At 42.7% G+C, this 19,770-nt stretch overlaps 1 protein-coding gene across 1 annotated transcript; it reads right to left on the reverse strand.

Moving 5' to 3' along the window:
- Positions 1–670: 670 nt before the first annotated feature.
- On the reverse strand, positions 671–18,701 carry LOC109432750 (DNA-directed RNA polymerase III subunit RPC2). Its single transcript, XM_029871566.2, has 4 exons — positions 18,448–18,701; positions 17,472–18,386; positions 1,587–3,324; positions 671–1,427 (listed from the first exon to the last, which is right to left on the reverse strand). Exons 1-4 carry the CDS (start codon positions 18,526–18,528, stop codon positions 745–747), a joined length of 3,417 nt encoding a protein of 1,138 aa, XP_029727426.2. The 5' UTR covers positions 18,529–18,701; the 3' UTR covers positions 671–744.
- Positions 18,702–19,770: the final 1,069 nt, after the last annotated feature.

Genomic DNA, 19,770 nt, shown 5'->3' on the forward strand with positions numbered 1-19,770 from the left:
ATCACCGCGCCCACCACCTTGAATTTCTATCGATGGTGATAAAATCGAGGCGATTGAAGAATTCGTGTACTTAGGCTCACTGGTGACCGCCGACAACGACACCAGCAGAGAAAGTCAGAGACGCATTGTGGCAGGAAATCAAGCTTACTTTGGAATCCGCAGAACTCTACGATCAAACAAATTTCGCCGTCACACCAAGATAACTATCTACAAAACGCTGATTAGACCGGTCGTCCTCTATGGGCACGAAGCATGGACCCTACGTGCAGAAGACCAACGCACCCTTGGAGTTTTCGAACGAAAGGTGTTGCGTACCATCTACGACAGAGTGCAGATGGAAGACGGAACTTGGAGAAGGCGAATGAACCACTAGCGGGTCACGACATCAGGATGTCGGATAGCATCCCGACTAAAATAGTTCTCGAGAGCCATCCGACCGGTACAAGAAGACGTGGTGCGCTGCGAGCTAGATGGGTCGACCAAGTGCAGGATGATTTGCGGACCTTTCGCAGAGTCAGAACTGGAGACACACAGTCATGGACCGAGTAGACTGGAGACGACTCCTACGTACAGCAGAGGACACTCAGGCCTTCGTCTGACCGGTAAGGTAAGGTAAATAGAATAATATTTCTGATCACCCATTGTTGGTTTCGGATGAATAAAATTCTGATTATTATTATTATAATTCATCTTATTTTGGTGAACGAACAAAGCAAAAATAAGTATAACTATCAAAAACTTACCCTAATAATTCTTCAACTTCAACCGTGGAACGATGTTCATGCTGGTCAGTTCCTGGAACAGCAACTTACAGGCGTAGGGCATGGAAATCTTCGACACACTGGCCGAAGACCGACAGTTGTGGCACCAGGACGAGTATGCCAACCGTCCGCACACGTTACAGACGTCCACATCGAACGCATCGGACGAAATCATCAGTCTTTCCATGATCAGCATGGAAGCTCCGTAGGAAATCAAACAATCCCGTTCCATCTCGCCGAGACGAAGACCACCTTCTCGACTACGACCTTGTGTCGGTTGCCGAGTCAGAACCGCACGTGGGCCACGCGCTCGGGCATGCATCTTATCTTGGACCATGTGCTTCAGTTTTTGGTAGTAGACCGGGCCGGAGTAGATGTACATCTCCAGTGGTTCGCCGGTTATTCCCGAGTAGAAAATGTCCTTTCCGAGGAAGTTGAATCCATTGCGGAACAGTTCATCCTGAAGGTCTTGACATTTGGATCCACCGAAAGCGGTGCCGTAGTGGAACTTTCCTTCCAAAACGCCTGCCTTACTACCAAGGAGTTCCAGCGTTTTGCCGACCGTCATACGCGAGGGAAAACCATGAGGATTCATGACCATATCCGGCGACATTCCATAATCGTTGAAGGGAAGATCTTCCTGCTCGACGATCAGCCCGGTTACACCTGAGGAAAAAAAAGAGTATGGAATACATATGCTTTGATGAAATTCTAGTACAATTCTCAGATTTTTAAAAGGGAATCCTTGATTTCTTAGATATTACAGGTAATTTACAACCTGTATTACTAAATAAGGGGCAATTGTGGGTTTTTGCAGAAATTTACCTTTTTGACCGTGCCGAGAACTGAATTTGTCCCCAATCTCCGGCCGACGAGTTTGCCGCAACAGGATCTTGACCAGGAACTCCTCCTCGTTGTTGGTCGACACCATGACCTTCTCGATGTAGCTGGGTTCGGTGCCCTTGTAGGTGATCGGGACCGGACTGTACGTGATCGGCTGTTGGCCGGCTTCCTTCTGCTCGATGGGATTGGTAGATTTGACGGCGGGCATCTCCTTGTTGACCATGGTCTGCTTGGAGAGGACTTTTTCCCCGGGGGATATGATTCCGTCGGTGTCGAGACATTCGTGCTTGAAGATGATCTTGTTGGTAAGGGAGTCTTTCATGGGGCCCATGATACGGTCGAAGGTTTGGTTGCTATAACGCTTGATCGTACATTTGCTGTTCTTGTAGACGAGACAGCGACCGTAGCCGCGATCGATGGAAGCTTTGTTGAGGATCAGGGCATCTTCGATATCATAGCCGGAATAACTCATGACTGCAACGGTGGCGTTCTGGCCTGCCGGAAGCTTGTCGAAGTTGGTCAGCTCAATCGTTCTTGATCGTACCATCGGAGTCTGCGGGTAAACGATGTTGTACATAAGGGTGTCGATCCGGTTCTTCTGATTGTATCCGATGATTCCCATAGCTTGTTTACCCATAGCACATTGATAGGTATTACGAGGACTCTGATTATGATGGGGATACGGAACCAATCCAGCACAAACTCCCAGTAAAGTGAATGGTTCCACTTCCAAGTGAGTTGTCTTCTCCGGATCAATATCTGTCTCCTGGTATGCTATGAATGAGTCGTTTTCCTCATTTACATCCAGATATTCGATCAAGCCATCATGCAGGAAGTCGTCGAACTTCCGCAATCCGATCTTCAGCTGTTCGATGTGCTCCTGCTGAACCAGAGGCCTTCCATTTTGGACAATTATGTACGGTCGACAAAGGCGACCACCATCCGTGTGAATATAAACGCATCGCTGCGTGAAAGATGTGTGAATCGATACAAACGATCCGATCAGACCCTTTCTTCTCATCATGCGGAATACTTCAACCAGCCGTTTGTATCCGATCGTCACTCCCAATATATTACCGTTGATGAACACCATGAAAACCTTCGGATTATTGATGGTCTCGCCTCCCAGTAAACGAATGTCCTCTACCCCTGAATTGTAAGCCAGCCGAATCACCGGTTCTTCATCCACCTCAGTCGTGATATGGGTCATCAACGCCAGATTCTTCACCAACCCGCAAGCTTCTCCTTCCGGTGTATCCGAAGGACAAAGCATACCCCACTGACTGGGCTGTAGCGATCGCGGACCGGAAACCTTCCGTGTCTTCTCAAACTGCGAGTTCACCCTGGTCATCATTCCCAGCGCCGATATGTAGCTCAACCTCGAAAGAACCTGCGTCACCCCGGCCCGTTCCATCTTGAACCGCTTGATGGTCCAATTACCGGTGGAAATGGCCGTCTCCAGCCCGGTGGAGATCAACGCCGCCCGCATGTGCTTCACCACGTCGAACTGGGCCGCCTTGATCTTCGGGATGTTCTTGTCGGCGATCATCTTCAGTTCCCAGTTGAAGCGCTTGAACAGATCTTCGAACATGAGCGAGAGCAACGAACCGGCCAGTTCCAGCCGTTTGTTGCCGTAATAGTCGCGATCGTCCACGGCCGATTTGTCCACTTCGGCGGCCATGACGCGGCGGATCATCAGCGCCACGTAGATGGCTTTGACCTGGAAAGGGGGCAGTGGGTTAGTGGCAAAAACTGATAACTGGTCCTACTGGTGTACAATTTTTGAACAAATTATGTCGTTGTCAAACCTCTCCGAGCCAGTATTTATTCTTGGCGATATGAACGTGGCAATCAACCGTGAAAATCGTGCTTCGGAAGAATACTTGGAACTTCTGCAGTCCTATGCAATGGTAGTTACAAACACTTTAATAACCAGACCTCTAAGTAACAATATCCTTGACCATACTATTTCGCGTGCGGAAAACTTAAATAGAACAACAAATTATACAATCAACTGTGCATTCAGTAACCACAACTATGTTCTGACTTCTCTGAAGCCCAATGTTGCCATCTATCGCAAGTGTACTCTGACAAAATTTATTATCCACTAGTACTACCAAGTTGTTGATAGACAGTTCAGTGAATTCCTGACAACGTACAACTGGTGCAATGTGAGCCCTAACGAGAGAACATTTTATGTCATGCGAGGGATACTGCTCTAAAGAAGTGGAAAAGGAACAGTACTGACGATCGATTTGGTGAAATTTTGAAACAAGCTAATAAAAAACTTGCTGTTGCAAAATCGAAAGCTAAGGAGTATTATAACCAATTTCTGAATGCCAGAAGTCCCAAAAAACTCTGGAAGCGCAATAATGGTCTACTGGGCGAAGATTCGTGCTCAATATCGACGATAGGAATGTTCTCAACACTGCGCGGGACTACAACACCTTCAATGAATACTTCACGTCAATTGGGTATCAATATCAGCTAGCTGAAAAACTATCGTCGTCCAATATCATCAATCTTCACGGCACTATCCGGGAGGTATCAAACAGTTTCTTCCTAAATCCCACAACTGCAGATGAAATGTGGACTAAAATTTTAAATCTAGATGGTTCCAAAGCAACCGGATTTGATGGATTGCCAATTTCTGCTTCAAAATATAGCGCCTTTAGTTGACCACTGGACTATCGCACTAGTTTTCACCAGTGCGAAAACCCAAATAAAAGTGCGTGATTGCATCAAATCTATAGATTAGAAGTTATAACTTGGTGTCTTCCGGGTACTTATTCTGCATAGATCGAAGAAATAGTGCGCCGAAGACATCAACTTGATTGGATGCAATCGCGCACTTTTATTTATGTTTTCGCACTTATGAAGACTGCGTGCGCAGCCCAGTGAACTAAATGCGGTACATTAAGGTCTTTTTTTACACGGTTTTTTTTTACACGGTTTTTTTTACACGGCTTTTTTTACACGGTTTCGCGAATTTACACGGTTTTTTGCCTTTCTCGTACACCAAGGTGTACCGAAAGGCTATATGTTCACTCCAAAAACGAAAATTTGATAGAGCCTCCGGAGGGGTCAAGTCTTATATACCAATCGACTCAGCTCGACGAATTGAGGTGATGTCTGTGTGTGTGTATGTGTGTGTGTGTGTATGTGTGTGTACAAAAAAACTCACATCACTTTTTGGCAGTAAACCTCATCCGATTTCAATGACCGACGGTTCATTCGACGCGGAATCTGGTCCCATTGTTTCCTATTGAAAATGGTTCGGATCGGTTCAGCCGTTCCGGAGATATGGCCATTTAGGTGTTCCGGAACGGTACCCCAGGAAGGGACCAGATATGAAAATGCATCAAACCTATGCATGCGACACATCAAACCACGGCATTTTCGATAACCTGATGAGCGGTAAGCAGAAAAATAGTCTAAGACCATATCTGAACCGGTTGTGTTCCGGAACCGGTTCCGGGTGTCCCGCCGGAAGTGGCAAATATCAAAGTGAACCAAACCCATGCATGAGACACATCAAACCACGGCATTTTCGATAACCTGATGAGCGGTAAGCAGGAAAATAGTCTCAGACCATATCTGAACCGGTAGTGTTCCCGAACCGGTTCTGGGCGTCCCGCTGTAATTGGCCAAATATACAATTGTACCAAACCCATGCAAGCGACACATCAAACCACGGCATTTTAGATGACCTGATGGACAATGAGCAGGAAAATCATCTCAGATCATATCTGAACCGGTAGTGTTCCGGAACCGGTTCTAGTCGTCCCGCTGGAAGTGGCCAAATATACAATTGAACCAAACCCATGCATGCGACACATCAAACCACGGCATTTTCGATAGCCTGATGAGCGGTAAGCAGAAAAATAGTCTAAGATCATATCTGAACGGGTAGTGTTCCGAAACCGGTTCTAGGCGTCCCGCTGGAAGTGGCCAAATATACATTTGAACCAAACCCATGCATGCGGCACATCAAACCACGGCATTTTCGATGACCTGATGGATAATGAGCCGGAAAATCATCTCAGACCATACCTGAACCGGTAGTGTTCCGGAACCGGTTCTAGGCGTTCCGCTGGAAGTGGCCAAATATACAATTGAACTAAACCCATACACGCGACACATCAAACCACGGCATTTTCGATAACCTGATGAGCGGTAAGCAGGAAAATAGTCTCAGACCATATCTGAACCGGTAGTGTTCCCGAACCGGTTCTGGGCGTCCCGCTGTAATTGGCCAAATATACAATTGTACCAAACCCATGCAAGCGACACATCAAACCACGGCATTTTCGATGACCTGATGGATAATGAGCCGGAAAATCATCTCAGACCATACCTGAACCGGTAGTGTTCCGGAACCGGTTCTAGGCGTCCCGCTGGAAGTGGCCAAATATACAATTGAACCAAACCCATACACGCGACACATCAAACCACGGCATTTTCGATGACCTGATGGACAATGCGCAGGAAAACCATCTCAGATCATATCTGAACCAGTAGTGTTCCGGAACCCGTTCCGGGGTTCCCGCCGAAGTGGTTAAATCTGGAAGAGAAACAAACCCGTACATGCGTCACATCAATTAGCGGCTTTTTGGATTACCTAATGAACGGTCAGCAAGTGTTTCGGAATCGGTTTTGAGTGGCCGGAAGATGCCAAATGTAAAAGTGAACCAAATCCAGGCATGTGACACATCAAATCGTGGTTTTTGCGATAACCTGATGAGCAGTTAGCTATAAAATAGCCTTACGTCACTGGTAGTGGTCCGGAATTGGTTCAGAGAGTCCCGTCGAAATTGTCAAACCCTGCATGTGACACCTTCAATGGACTACCCGCTTGGCGCTCACCCACAGTTGATCAGCAGGAGTAAATCCATTTTATTTTGTATGGTGAAAAGCATCTAAACTTGAATTACTTCAAATAGAAAGTTTTAACTGAAAAAATATTTGGTAGGCTTAATAGTAGTCACCATTGTGCACAACCACTACTAAATATTTTTTCGAATAATGTATTCCACTTCGATAAATTTGCCTTTAGATGCTATTCGCCATACAATATTTTTGCGATTTACTTTTAGCGATTTTTCGCGCATAGAAACTAGCGCCACATTGGTCGTTGTGGAGAGTAGGAAAACAGCCGATGTAGTTAATTCATTTGCAGCGTTTTTGGTTAACCGATGAGCAGTTAACAAGACAATAATGTTAGACCATATTTGGTTCAGCCGATAGTTACCCGGAATCAGATCCGGGTAGTAAAATGTAAAATTTAACCAAACCCATGGATGCGGTACATCAAATCACGACCAGTCTTGTAAACATTCGAAACTTTTTACTACCTTCATTTCGTTGCCGCAGTCGGGTGTCAGTCGGCTTTGTTACATTCGTGCGCTATCGTTACCTCTTACCTACACACAACACGAGCAGTAGAACGAAGACTGATCACAACTTATCGACAACCTGATGGAAAAATAGGGTCAGACCACATTAGATTCCCGGTAGTGTTGCGGGTTCAGCTTTGGCTTCGAAAGTGGTTAGAAGTAAAAGTGAAGCAAACCCATTCATGCGATATATCAAATCGCGGTGATTAGGTAAAGGTGAATAAATAGCAATAAAATATTCTCAGACCATAATTGGGACAACCGGTAGTGTCATGGTCCACGACTCATGGAATCAGATCCGGCTATCCCACCGGAAATTACCAAGTATAAAAATGAACCAAACCCATACATGCGACACATCAGATCGCATATTTTTTGATAATCTAATGAACGGTTAGCAAGAAAATAGCCTTAGATCACATTAGAAACTAGCTGTTGTGTAGCAGAACCAACGTTCATGTGAAAAATTAAATCGTGGCTTTGTTTAATGGTCTGATAAACATAAGGTATAAACAACAATGACGAATAGGTCTAAGTTCTCATATATGAGAACAAAATATAGACAAAACTAAAGCGATCTCATCAAACCGTACCATTTCAGATTCCTAAGGTGTAAAGTTATAGCAGGATTGGTCAACGTTGAATGGAAAAATAAGAATTTGATCGCGTAAACAGAAGATGGTGGCTGTTTTAAGGAATTTTGAGCTCTAAAACTATGTAAAATAAGTGTATTTGGTATGGGAAATTTGCTTGAAGTCCACCAGAGTATCCAAAACAGCGGTCCAAAGTCCAAGATAATGGCCCAGTATTCAAGTTAGTACCCATTTTATAGGATTTTTAATTCTTGCATTATGGACATATTTTGTATGAAAATATGTCCAGAATTCAAAATTTGTTATCAGAGAACCCAAGCTGTACGCTGTTTCACAAGGTCTACAATATGACTATAGTTTGAATTAGGAAGAATGTCGGTTTTCGTTCAAAACTGGTAACCAGAAAATCATAAAAGACGTGCCAAAATTCAATACGGCGACTATTTTATATAATTTTAGGTGCAGAGTCCAAAAATGAATACCAGAACATCCAAGATGGTGTCTCATTGTTCAAGATGGCGGTTAGTTTAGTTGGGGTAGATATCCGGAGTCATAAAATGATGACCGGAAAATCTAAAATGACGTTTCAAAATTTTGCGGCTTCATGACACTTGTTTGGTTTGAGTTTTGGATCGTTGTCTTATATTTTCTGAATATTGGATGTTATGCTAATATAAAATGTATCCATATTGAGTAGATTTAGCAAGTAGTTTTCATTTTGTATTTATGTCAATGTCATCTACATGTCGCTCGAGTTTTGTTGAAAGGATATTTTAAAGCACGTGAAAGGCACCATCACCGCTAGGTGGATTAATTAGGGTTTTTTTACACGTATTCGCGAATTAACACGGTTTTTTCAACTTTCTCGCGCTAAGTGTCTAGAAGGGAACTCTTACTAAAAGGAAGAAAGGGGATTTATGGGAAAGGGTTGCAAGGGAGTTGAAAAGTGGTATGAGGTGGAGGCGGATGATGATGTAAGAGGTCTGCAGGAAAGGGATGTGTGGAGGGGGGGCTCTGCTTGTTGAAGGGGGGGGGGGTTAATATATGGGGGGCTAGGAGGGGTTAAATGGCGGTTTTCCTAAAGATGATTTCTGGAGTATGGTTCAGCGTCCTACAGGTCCATGGAGCATAGTTCTGAAGAGAAGTAATTTTCAAGGATATTCTAGGGCATCCTAGAACTTCCGCGAATAAAGGTCTTAAGATCTACAAGTGTAATCGATGGATTGTAGTCACATTACTGATACGGTGCAACATCCTACAGGTCCTTAGAGCATAGTTCTGTAGAGACGTAGTTTTCAAATATATTCTAGGACCTCCAAGAACTTCCGAGAGTTCAGGCCTGAAAATCTACGAGCGTAATCAATTAATTGTTGCTATATTATTGATGCGGTATAACATCCTACAGGTCCTTAGAGCATAGTTCTGTAGAGACGTAGTTTTCAAAGATATTCTAAGATCTCCAATAACTTCCGAGAGTACAGGCCTGAAAAACTACGAGCGTAATCAATTAATTGTTGCTATATTATTGATGCGGTATAACATCCTACAGGTCCTTAGAGCATAGTTCTGTAGAGACGTAGTTTTCAAAGATATTCTAAGATCTCCAATAACTTCCGAGAGTACAGGCCTGAAAAACTACGAGCGTAATCAATTAATTGTTGCTATATTATTGATGCGGTATAACATCTTACAGGTCCATGGAGCATAGTTCTGAAGAGAAGTAATTTTCAAGGATATTCTAGGGCATCCAAAAACTTCCGCGAGTAGTGGCCTTAAGATCTACAGCGTAATCGATGGATTGTTGTTACATTACTGATACGGTGTAACGTCCTACAGGTCCATGGAGCATAGTTCTGAAGAGAAGTAATTTTCAAGGATATTCTAGGGCATCCTAGAAGTTCCGCGAATAAAGGTCTTAAGATCTACAAGCGTAATCGATGGATTGAAGTCACATTACTGATACGGTGCAACATCCTACAGGTCCTTAGAGCATAGTTCTGTAGAGACGTAGTTTTAAAAGATATTCTAAGATCTCCAATAACTTCCGAGAGTACAGGCCTGAAAATCTACGAGCGTAATCAATTAATTGTTGCTATATTATTGATGCGGCATAACATCTTACAGGTCCATGGAGCATAGTTCTGAAGAGAAGTAATTTTCAAGGATATTCTAGGGCATCCAAGAACTTCCGCGAGTAGTGGCCTTAAGATCTACAGCGTAATCGACGGATTGTTGTTACATTACTGATACGGTGTAACATCCTACATGTCCATGGAGCATAGTTCTGAAGAGATGTTGTTTTCAAGGATATTCTAGGGCATCCCATAACTTCCGCGAATAAAGGCCTTAAGATCTACAAGCGTAATGGATGGATTGTAGTCACATTACTGATACGGTGCAACATCCAACAGGTCCTTAGAGCATAGTTCTGTAGAGACGTAGTTTTCAAAGATATTCTACGACCTCCAAGAACTTCCTAGAGTTCAGGCCTGAAAATCTACGAGCGTAATCAATTAATTGTTACTATATTATTGATGCAGTACAACATCCTACAGGTCCATGGAGCATAGTTCTGAAGAGAAGTAATTTTCAAGGATACTCTAGGGTATCCAAGAACTTCCGCGAGTAGTGGCCTTAATATCTACAGCGTAATCTATGGATTGTTGTTACATTACTGATACAGTGTAACATCCTAAATGTCCATGGAGCATAGTTCTGAAGATATGTTGTTTTCAAGGATATTCTAGGGCATCCAATAACTTCCGCGAATAGTGGCCTTAAGATCTACAAGTGTATCGATGGATTGTAGTCACTTTACTGATACGGTGTAACATCATACAGGCCCATGGAGCATAGTTCTAAAGAGAATTAATTTTCAATGATATTCTAGGGAATCCAAGAACTTCCGCGAGTAGTGGCATTTAAGATCTACAGCGTAATCGATGGATTGCTGTTACATTACTGATACGGTGTAACATCCAACATGTCCATGGATTGATTGATTGATTTGTCTTTATTAAAGGACTTTCAGCCCTTGGCTGGTTCGCCATGTCCATGGAGCATAGTTCTGAAGAGATGTTGTTTTCAAGGATATTCTAGGGCATCCAAAAACTTTTGCGAATAAAGGCCTTAAGATCTACAAGCGTAATCGATGGATTGTAGTCACATTACTGATACGGTGTAACATTCTACAGGCCCATGGAGCATAGCTCTGAAGAGATGTTGTTTTCAAGGTTATTCTAGGGCATCCACGAACTTCCTGGAGCATGGTTCTATAGAGAAGTTATTTTCAAAGATTTTCTAGGTAATCCAATATCTTTCGCGAGTAAAGGTCTTAAGATCAATAAGCATAATCAATGGACTTTTGTTGCATTACTGATGCGGTGCAACGTCCTACAGGTCCATAGAAGACAGTTGAAAAGACACGGACACGTTTAATGCTTCCAGTGAATTATTTGCTCTTTGAAGGAAGCACGACACTAAACAACGGACTAGCATGCAACGCCCAGTGGCACAGCCAAAAACTTTTCCTGACAGCTGCGGCGGGAATCGAACCCGCGCTCCTTAGCACGATGCGACTAAAGGCTTGGTGACCTTAGCCGCACGACCACGAAGCAAAAGTTCTGTAGAGTCTTGATTGTCAAGAATGCTTTGGGTCTTTCAAGTACTCTTGCGTATATAGACCTTAACAAACAACTATCGTTGGTAACACCACGCTTGTGATGTATATAATAAACGTTATTTTTCGGATTATCACTACACGATATGCAGGCATTGGGATAAAAATTTCAAACATTTGCATTATGGTAAACAATTGGACCGCAATTCCAAATGTAGTATTGTAACAATTCATTTGGAGATTTCTTATGCGGGAAACGTTATTTTCGGGCAACAATTGTAACAACAATCCATTGTGCTTTTACTCATGGAAGTTCTTGGGGTACCTAGAAGATGTTTGACAATTATTTCTCAACAGAACTATGCTCCCTGGACCTTTAGCACGCTATACTGTATCAGTAATGTGACAACAAACCATTGATAACGCTTGTAGATCTTCAGGTCTATACTCGCGGATGTTCTTGGGAACTTCCATTGATTGCGCTTATAAATCTTAAAGCCTTTACTTGCGGAAGTTCTTGAAGGTCCTAGATCATCTTTGGAAATTATTTCTCTACAGAAATATGCTTCCTGGGCCTGTATGGCGCTACACTGTATTAGTAATGTGACAACAAACCATTGATAACGCGTGTAGATATTCAGGTCTTTACTCATGGAAGTTCTTGGAGGTCCTAGATTATCTTTGAAAATGCTCTCTGGACCTGTTGGACGCTACACTATATCAGTAATGTGACAAAACACCATTGATAACGTTTGTAGATCTTAAGGCCACTACTCGCGGAAGTTCTTGGAGGTCCTAGATCACTTTTGGAAATTATTTCTCTAAAGAACTACTCCCTGGACCTGTAGGATGCTACACTGTATCAGTAATGAGACAATAAACCATTGATAACGCTTGTAAATATTGAGGCCTTTACTCATGGAAGTTCTTGGAAGACCTAGAACATCTGTGGAAATTAGTTCCTTACAGAAAAATGGTTCATGGACCTGTAGCATGTAACAACGTTTTAGAAATGTAACAACCATTCATTGATTACGCTTGTAGATCTTAAGGCCTTTACTCGCAGAAGTTCTTGGAGCTCCTAGATCATCTTTGGAAATTATTTCTCTACAGAACTATGCTCCCTGGACCTGTAGGACGCTACACTATATCAGTAATGTGGCAACACACCATTGATAATGTTTGTAGATCTTGAGGCCTTTACTTGCGGAAGTTCTTGGAGGTCCTAGATCATCTTTGGAAATTATTTCTCTACAGAACTAGGCTCCCTGGACCCGTCGGACGCTACACTGTATCAGTAATGTGACAACAAACCATTGATAACGCTTGTAGATCTTCAGGTCTTAACTCATGGAAGTTCTTAGAGGACCTAGAACATCTATGAAAATTAGTTCCTTACAGAAAAATTATTCATGGACCTGTAGCATGTTACAACGCATTAGAAACGTAACAACAATTCATTGAGTACGCTTGTAGATCTTCAGGCCTTAACTCTCGAAAGTTCATGGAAGACCTAGCATATCTTTAGAAATAAATACTCTTCAGTACAATATTCAATGGACCTCTGGAATGTTACAACGCATCGGTAATGTAGCAAGAAACTGGCTATGTTTGTAGATCTTCTGGCCTTTACTCGCGGAAGTTCTCGGAGATCAAAATTGGAGGTCATGTTTGAAAATTATTTATTTACAGAACAATGCTCCGTAGACCTGTAGGATGTTGAACAGTATCAGTGATGTAACAATAATCAATCGATTACGTTCGTAGATATTAAAGCCTTTACTCGCGAAAGTTCCTGGGTGTCCTGGAACATCTTTCTCTACACCACCTTGCTCCGTGGACCTGTAACACCCCAAAATATCAGTTGCGATCTTCCTTGGTAATAATATGCACTCTGCTCCCCATAACACATCCCTTGTCCCCTTTCCCACTAACCCCTAGATTCAACCCTTACTACTACCCCCCCCCCCCTTTCCTTATCAACTCTCTAAAACAAACCTCGAATGTCTGGAAGTGAGGACATTTCAAATATTTTCAGATTTCCCTTAGTTTTTTTTACACGAATTCGCGAATTAGCACGGTATTTTTTTACACGGTTTCTCAAATTAACACGGTTTTTTTTACACGGTTTCGCGAATTAACACGGTTTTTTTTACACGTTTTTTTTTTACACGGGACGTATCCCCCGTGTAAAAAAAGACCTTAGTGTATACCATCGAGATGTTTTGTCGACTATTATTGTTGATGCCTTCAACGATTCTGCCACCGCTCGAGTATACCCCGATTGCCTCAAGATGGCAGTTTGTTTATCCGGTGTTCAAAAACGGAAAAAAGAAACAATTAAGGATATAAACAATTTCTTTTATACAAAACAATACGGTTTCGCGTGGGTTCTTCGACTCTAACAGCAGTGCTTGCACTGTCCGATACAATTGATCGAAAAAACCGTTTTGCTGGCTGCTTGTTCTTCGATCTGTCGAAAGTTTTCGATACAATAGATCATGTGTTTCTTTGGAAAAAGCTTGAACCTTGTGGAATTCAAGGTCTTCCCAACAACTTGTTCTCCAGCTATCTGCAAAATCGGAAACAAACTGTCGTAATCAAAGGATATTGGAGTAGTGAGCGCAGTGTTGCAATCGATGTGCCGCAGGGCAGTAACCTGGGATCGCTTCCGATTCTTATATATGTGAATGATCAGATTCGGAGTAACTTAGAGTTGAATGGAGTTACTAGACTTTTGCGGACGATCCTGTTTTTTCTTATGCTGGTCAAATTGCTCAAGACATTGTTTCCATGATGCAAGAGGACTTAAATATTGTTAGTGAATACTTACAAAACAACTTGCTATCACTGAATGCCAGTGAAGAGAATTGTCAGACAAAAGAGGCACAAAACAAGCAACAAAGAAGGTGCGACGATTACTCTTTATCCCTACTGGTAACAGATAATGACATGATCTCGAATTTTTTTGTTGCAGACAAAACAGAAGCTGAATTTGTTGCGTACTTTTCAACTCGTGAATAATCAATTATTGCTAACCCAAAGTCGAAACGGTTTGATGATAGAGCTTCACCAGAGTTGCGGTGTTTACCGACTCAAAGTTACCGTTCGAAAATCACAATGCAAGGCTTAAAAATCTCTAAACTCGTGGTATACGATGTTAATCCCATTATTTTCAAGTTGGGACAAACTTATGTCGCATGGGTTTGTTTGTCGCAACAAATACAGGTTGCGACATTGTCAGACGGGCTTGGTGGTCTAGTGGCTACCGCTTCTGATTCGTATGCAGAGGGTCATGGGTTCAATCCCTGGCCCGTCCTTTTCATCCTACTACTTTGTATCTTTCTATCCACTTTCTCTCGCTCTCTCTTCTCTACATATACAACTCATGTATATTCATATGTTCATAGCCATCGCTAGAACCAGAAACGAATTGAAAAAAAGTCGTTTCCCTCCCTTCCAACTTCTACTCACAGCACAGTGTATATATAACGCCTATAAGTTATGCAACCAAAGCGTGCTGTGCCGCTTGACCTTATTCACCACACAATCTATCACGAACACTATAAATAACCCCTATCCATGGATCGCATCACCGACCCAACGGTGACTCCCAGATCTCCCATCCTTTCCGTCTAACAAATACCCCAGTCCGTGCGGGTTGTGGGGACGCAGAGTGCTCTCGGTCTCTAGTAGCAACAACCAGTACACTTTAACATTCCTTTCCCTTCCCAGCTGACTATAAGGACTTGGCCGGCGCCGTTATTGATCAAATATGCATGAGCTGCTGAAATTGCACTTTGAGAATAAGTGGAATGTCCCAGCCCCTTATTCAGTTGGATCTCAGTGCAATTGGTACCAGTTCAGATCAATCACGGAGGAGCAACCATTGACATGTATAGTCAGAATTGATCGTTACAAATACAGGTTGCGACATTGTCATTATTGTTGCGCGATGGTTGAATTTTGAATCACTGCTGAATGCAATACAAAACAAAGTTCATGTTATTTCGAGAGCTTTGTACAATCCTTTCAACACATTCTCGATTTCTGATTAGGAATAAGGAAATTAAAGAAGTTGATTCTTTCAAGCATTTAGGTATTTTTCTCGATTCTACTCTGTTTCTGCTGAAAGAATATATAAAAAAATGCAGTTCAGAGTTGCGCGCCAAAGTGCGGTATGCTAAGGAAAATATTATACTATCTTTCTCAACATGTGCTGTTGAAAATTTATTATGCATTTATAAATAGTCGTTATCAATATGCGTCTTGTGTATGGGGTTCAGTAGGAAAACATCAGCTAAGAGGTTTGCAAATTCAGCTAAATCGATGTATTAAACTAGATGAATTCCTAAAGGAATCCTGAGAGAAATTCCAGAAAGAACCCCGTGAGATACCCATTCAGAGTGCTGGAGGATTTCCTGATAATGATCCCTGCTGATGCATTCTTGAAAAAAATCCCCAAAAGAATTCCGGAAAGAATCAATAGAAGAGTTCCGGGGAGAATTCCTGATGTAATGCCGAGAAATATCGTTGAAGGAATCCCGAACGAATTATTCGGAAGGAGGAAATCACTGAAGGAATCCCGAAAAAAAACATGCTAAACGAAATACACAAAAGAATCTAGGGAAAAATCTCTATTAAAATGGAATCAATGAAATCTTAAAAAATCCTCGACGGGAACTCAGGGTACATTTCTAAAAACAAATCCTCAAAGGGATCATATGAGAAATTAATGAAAAAATCCCAGAAGAAATCTCTGAGGGAGTTCCTGAAAATATCCAGACAGATTTCCTTAATGAAACTCGGGAAGAATACCTGAAAAAAAAAGCCAGAAGGAGTCTCGGGCAGGCTTGGAAAGCGTCAGTGCAAATATATTATATTAACAATATGGGTCACCTCGCGTTTTTCCATACATCGGAACGGCGGCATCGTATGCTATGACAACAGCACCCTGTTGTGTTTTGATCATGTTCAATTTAGCGTAGAACGTGACGTTTCTCGGAAGAAACGATAGGGGTGTCAAAGCGCAATTTAATAATCGGTGAAAAATGACAAATCGTCGATCTCATCATCGCAGACAAGATGCAAAATCAATCGAATTTGTTTACACTTAGACGCTAGATTGCATCGCAACCTAGCGATTTATGACCAAAAAGTGCAACCATACTTGCATTTTGTCACTTTAATTTGAAGAAGAGAGAGTCGATGAAGAGAACTCGCTCATGTTATTTTCGCGCTTATTTAAACTCATTCTAGAATTGATTGACAATGCAAACGTCTATTGTTCGATCCCGGATGTTTAATAATATCAATTTTCGTTTGTTACTTTGCGACAACATATATTGTTGAGTCTATAGCAGGTCTGCTAAATATCAGTCTCATGGTCAGTTTTTCAGTCGAAAATCAATGACTGCGGCGGTCGTTTTTAGTTCCTCGATGTTAGAATTCTATAAAGAATCGAATCGCAGGAGAACTTCTTAAAGTGAACCCTAGAAGGAGAAATCCCTGAATAAATTTTAAAAGAAATTCAGGTCGAAAGAAAAAATCCTGGGAAAAATAATCAACTACGAAGTAATCTCACAAGGCATCTTTGAAAAAATCTCTGAATGAAGCTCGTTAGGCATTTCTATATGGAACCTGGGAAAAATATCAATTAAGGAATCCAAGGAGGAGTTCCTGAGCCAATCTCGGGAGAAATACCTAAACAAATCTATGAAGAAACCCCTGGAGGAATTCCACAAAGAATTCCTGATGAAATACCGAAAGAAGTCAATAAAAGAATCCCAGGTTGAATCCTTGGGAGCATCTCGGAAGGAATCCCAGGAGAAATACCTGAAGGAATCTCGAAAGGAATGCCTGAAAACAATCTAATAGAATTTCTTAAAGAATACTGAGAGGAACTCCTGGAGGAATATGAGAAAAATACTCATGAGGAATCCTGAGTGGAACACCGGGATGAATTCTGGAAAAAAAGATATGGTACCAATCTCTACAGGACTCTCTGGAGGAATTACAAGATGACACCTGGCAGAAATCCTAGAAGGAATGCATTCTAGGGTTGAATTGCTGAATATTTTTGTAGACAAATCCCTGCGGGAAGTGTGAATTCCAGGACGACTACTACACATACAGCAGAGGCAGAGGACACTCAGGCCTCCATAGTCTGACCGATTTGTCGGCTCTGTAAAGCTGTTCTTGGCAAGTGGGCCTTTATATAAACGAACTGGTTAAAAACATATACTTAAATTAAATTTACCTGAAAGTTGAAATTCGGCACCGGAACGTGCGCCAAAATAGTCGTGGCCAGCAGATCTCGCGCCTCATCGGCCGTTGTCTTGTACTTGGTGGCCGCCGTGGTAAACCTTTTCGCAATCAGCTTAGAACCCATATACTCCAGGGCCCGCTGTTGGGTGTAAACCTTGTGGTTGGCCGCCTCCAGCAGCGAGGGAGCAAATCGTTTCTGCGTTTCAGTATCAATACCCACCAGCTGCATGATCTCCTGATCGGATGCGATTCCCATCGCCTTGAAGATGATGGCCACCGGAATTTCCTCCGTCATGGAATTGTGCTTCAGGTAGTACTTGCCGTGCTTGGACAGCAGGATCGTTCGGGACTTTTTCTCGTGCGTCGAACTGGTCACTTGACACTGGATCACGTTGTTGTAGTCCTCCGTTATCATCTTGTTCCAGGAAACCTGCTCCTGGATGAGGATGACTTTCTCCGTTCCACGGATGACGAAATAACCGCCCGGATCCATCGGACATTCGTCGACCTGGGACAGTTCGTACTCGGATTTCCCGGTCAGCACGCAATTGGACGACCGCAGCATAATCGGCATCCGCCCGATCAGCAGATTGTTACGAACCACCCGCTGCGTTCCCCTGGTATACTCAATGTCCACGGTGATCGGAGCCGCATAGGTCATGTCCCGTAGTCGACACTCGTGCGGGGTGGTTGACTTAGTATTATTAAACCCCTCCTCCACATCCGGCATCCCGATGCTCACGTTCAAGTACTTCAGATAGAAGCACGGATCGGCATCGCTCTTCACCTCGTCGTTCGCCCGGACAATGTTCTTGATGTCCACATTGATGAAGTAGTTGAACGAATCGATATGCTGCTTAACCAGACCCTTGATCTGCAGGAACGCCGGAACCAGCTTCCATTTGTCCTGTTAGTGAAGAAAATTAAGCTGTTTAACAAAAATTAACGAAAAATCACAAAACGCTTACCTCCAGAGACTTTTGAACTTTTTTGTAGTTCTTCCCATCCGCTTCCCAGGGCTTCTCGCCGAGGCCCATTTTTGCTTGCATGAAGACGCGTACTTGTGTTATTCCTAGCGCAAATAAAACACCATGCACTGCTAGTGCATTCTAACACTAAACTTCACCTTAAATTGATCGAATTTCAATGAAATTTTCAGAAAAATTAAACTGATGAAACACACGCGGCCGATCCGGTCGTAGCAGAAAACAACAATGCGGTTTGTTGATTTCCTCTTTGACAGCTGCGCTCTGCCGGGTTGAGTGTAGTGGTGATGCGCTAGCACGCACACATGCGCGGTTATGCTGCGTGTTTTTGTTTGGTTGTGGGTGGTGGTGGAGTGGTGGCGGTTATGCTGCAGCAGCCGCAGCAGCAGGGCAAGAAAGGAAAATGGAAAACTGTAAACAACGCACAGTGGACCGATGCCATGTTGCAAATAAAAAAATAAATAAATCAAGAATATGATAGGGTTTCGAGCTATTTGGGCACCCGCGTCAATTCCGCGTGAGGTGCCGACCTCACAGCAAAACACATCAAAATATCACTTGCCGCATATTTTCCAAAAGCACTTCCGTGGGTAATCATCTCCCGCAACGGCCCGGCCAACGGGATCCACAGTCAATTAGCAACACGTTCACTGTGAAGCCGCCAAGGAAGCCGCACAAATCTCGCGTTACATTTGAAAAGGGCCTATCCCCAGAACGTAAACATTGAGAAAAATCGATGCAAACATTTTCCATTACATTTCTTATTCATATTTCACCGTTTTCGGATATTTCAACATGGTTTTCGTTTTAATGACACAAGAATAGATGTATCTATGCTTCAATAATCAAGTTTGCAATAGAAATTATCAAAAAAGTATGAAAAATTATGGATAAACATCTGTCAATTTCTTGATTTTGCTTTGGCTGACCAAGCCATGTGGGAAATTACACTGTTGAAAATGCTTTGACATCCATGTGCACAACAGAACATGTGCTCGATGAACAAATTGAGATTTGAAATTATGAAAAGAAATCCACGTACTCCGGTGAGACTCGAACTCACGACTCCCAATTCGCTAGACGGGCGCTTCTATTCCTTCAAGCTACGGAGTCACTCGACTATCTCCGTCGCCAGCAGGCCTAGAACTGAACTCGATTCCACAATCGCACATGGTTATCTTCTTTTCACAATCCAAACCCCCTTCGGATGGGATTAGATGAACATCTAAACACATTGTCTGTTGTGCACATGTATGTCAAAGCGGGAGAGGAAGTTATTTTTAATTGTCGAGAGCTTCGGGCACT

The sequence above is a fragment of the Aedes albopictus genome, chromosome 2 (assembly GCF_035046485.1).
Source record: "Aedes albopictus strain Foshan chromosome 2, AalbF5, whole genome shotgun sequence".
NCBI classification, from domain to species: Eukaryota; Metazoa; Arthropoda; class Insecta; order Diptera; family Culicidae; genus Aedes; species Aedes albopictus.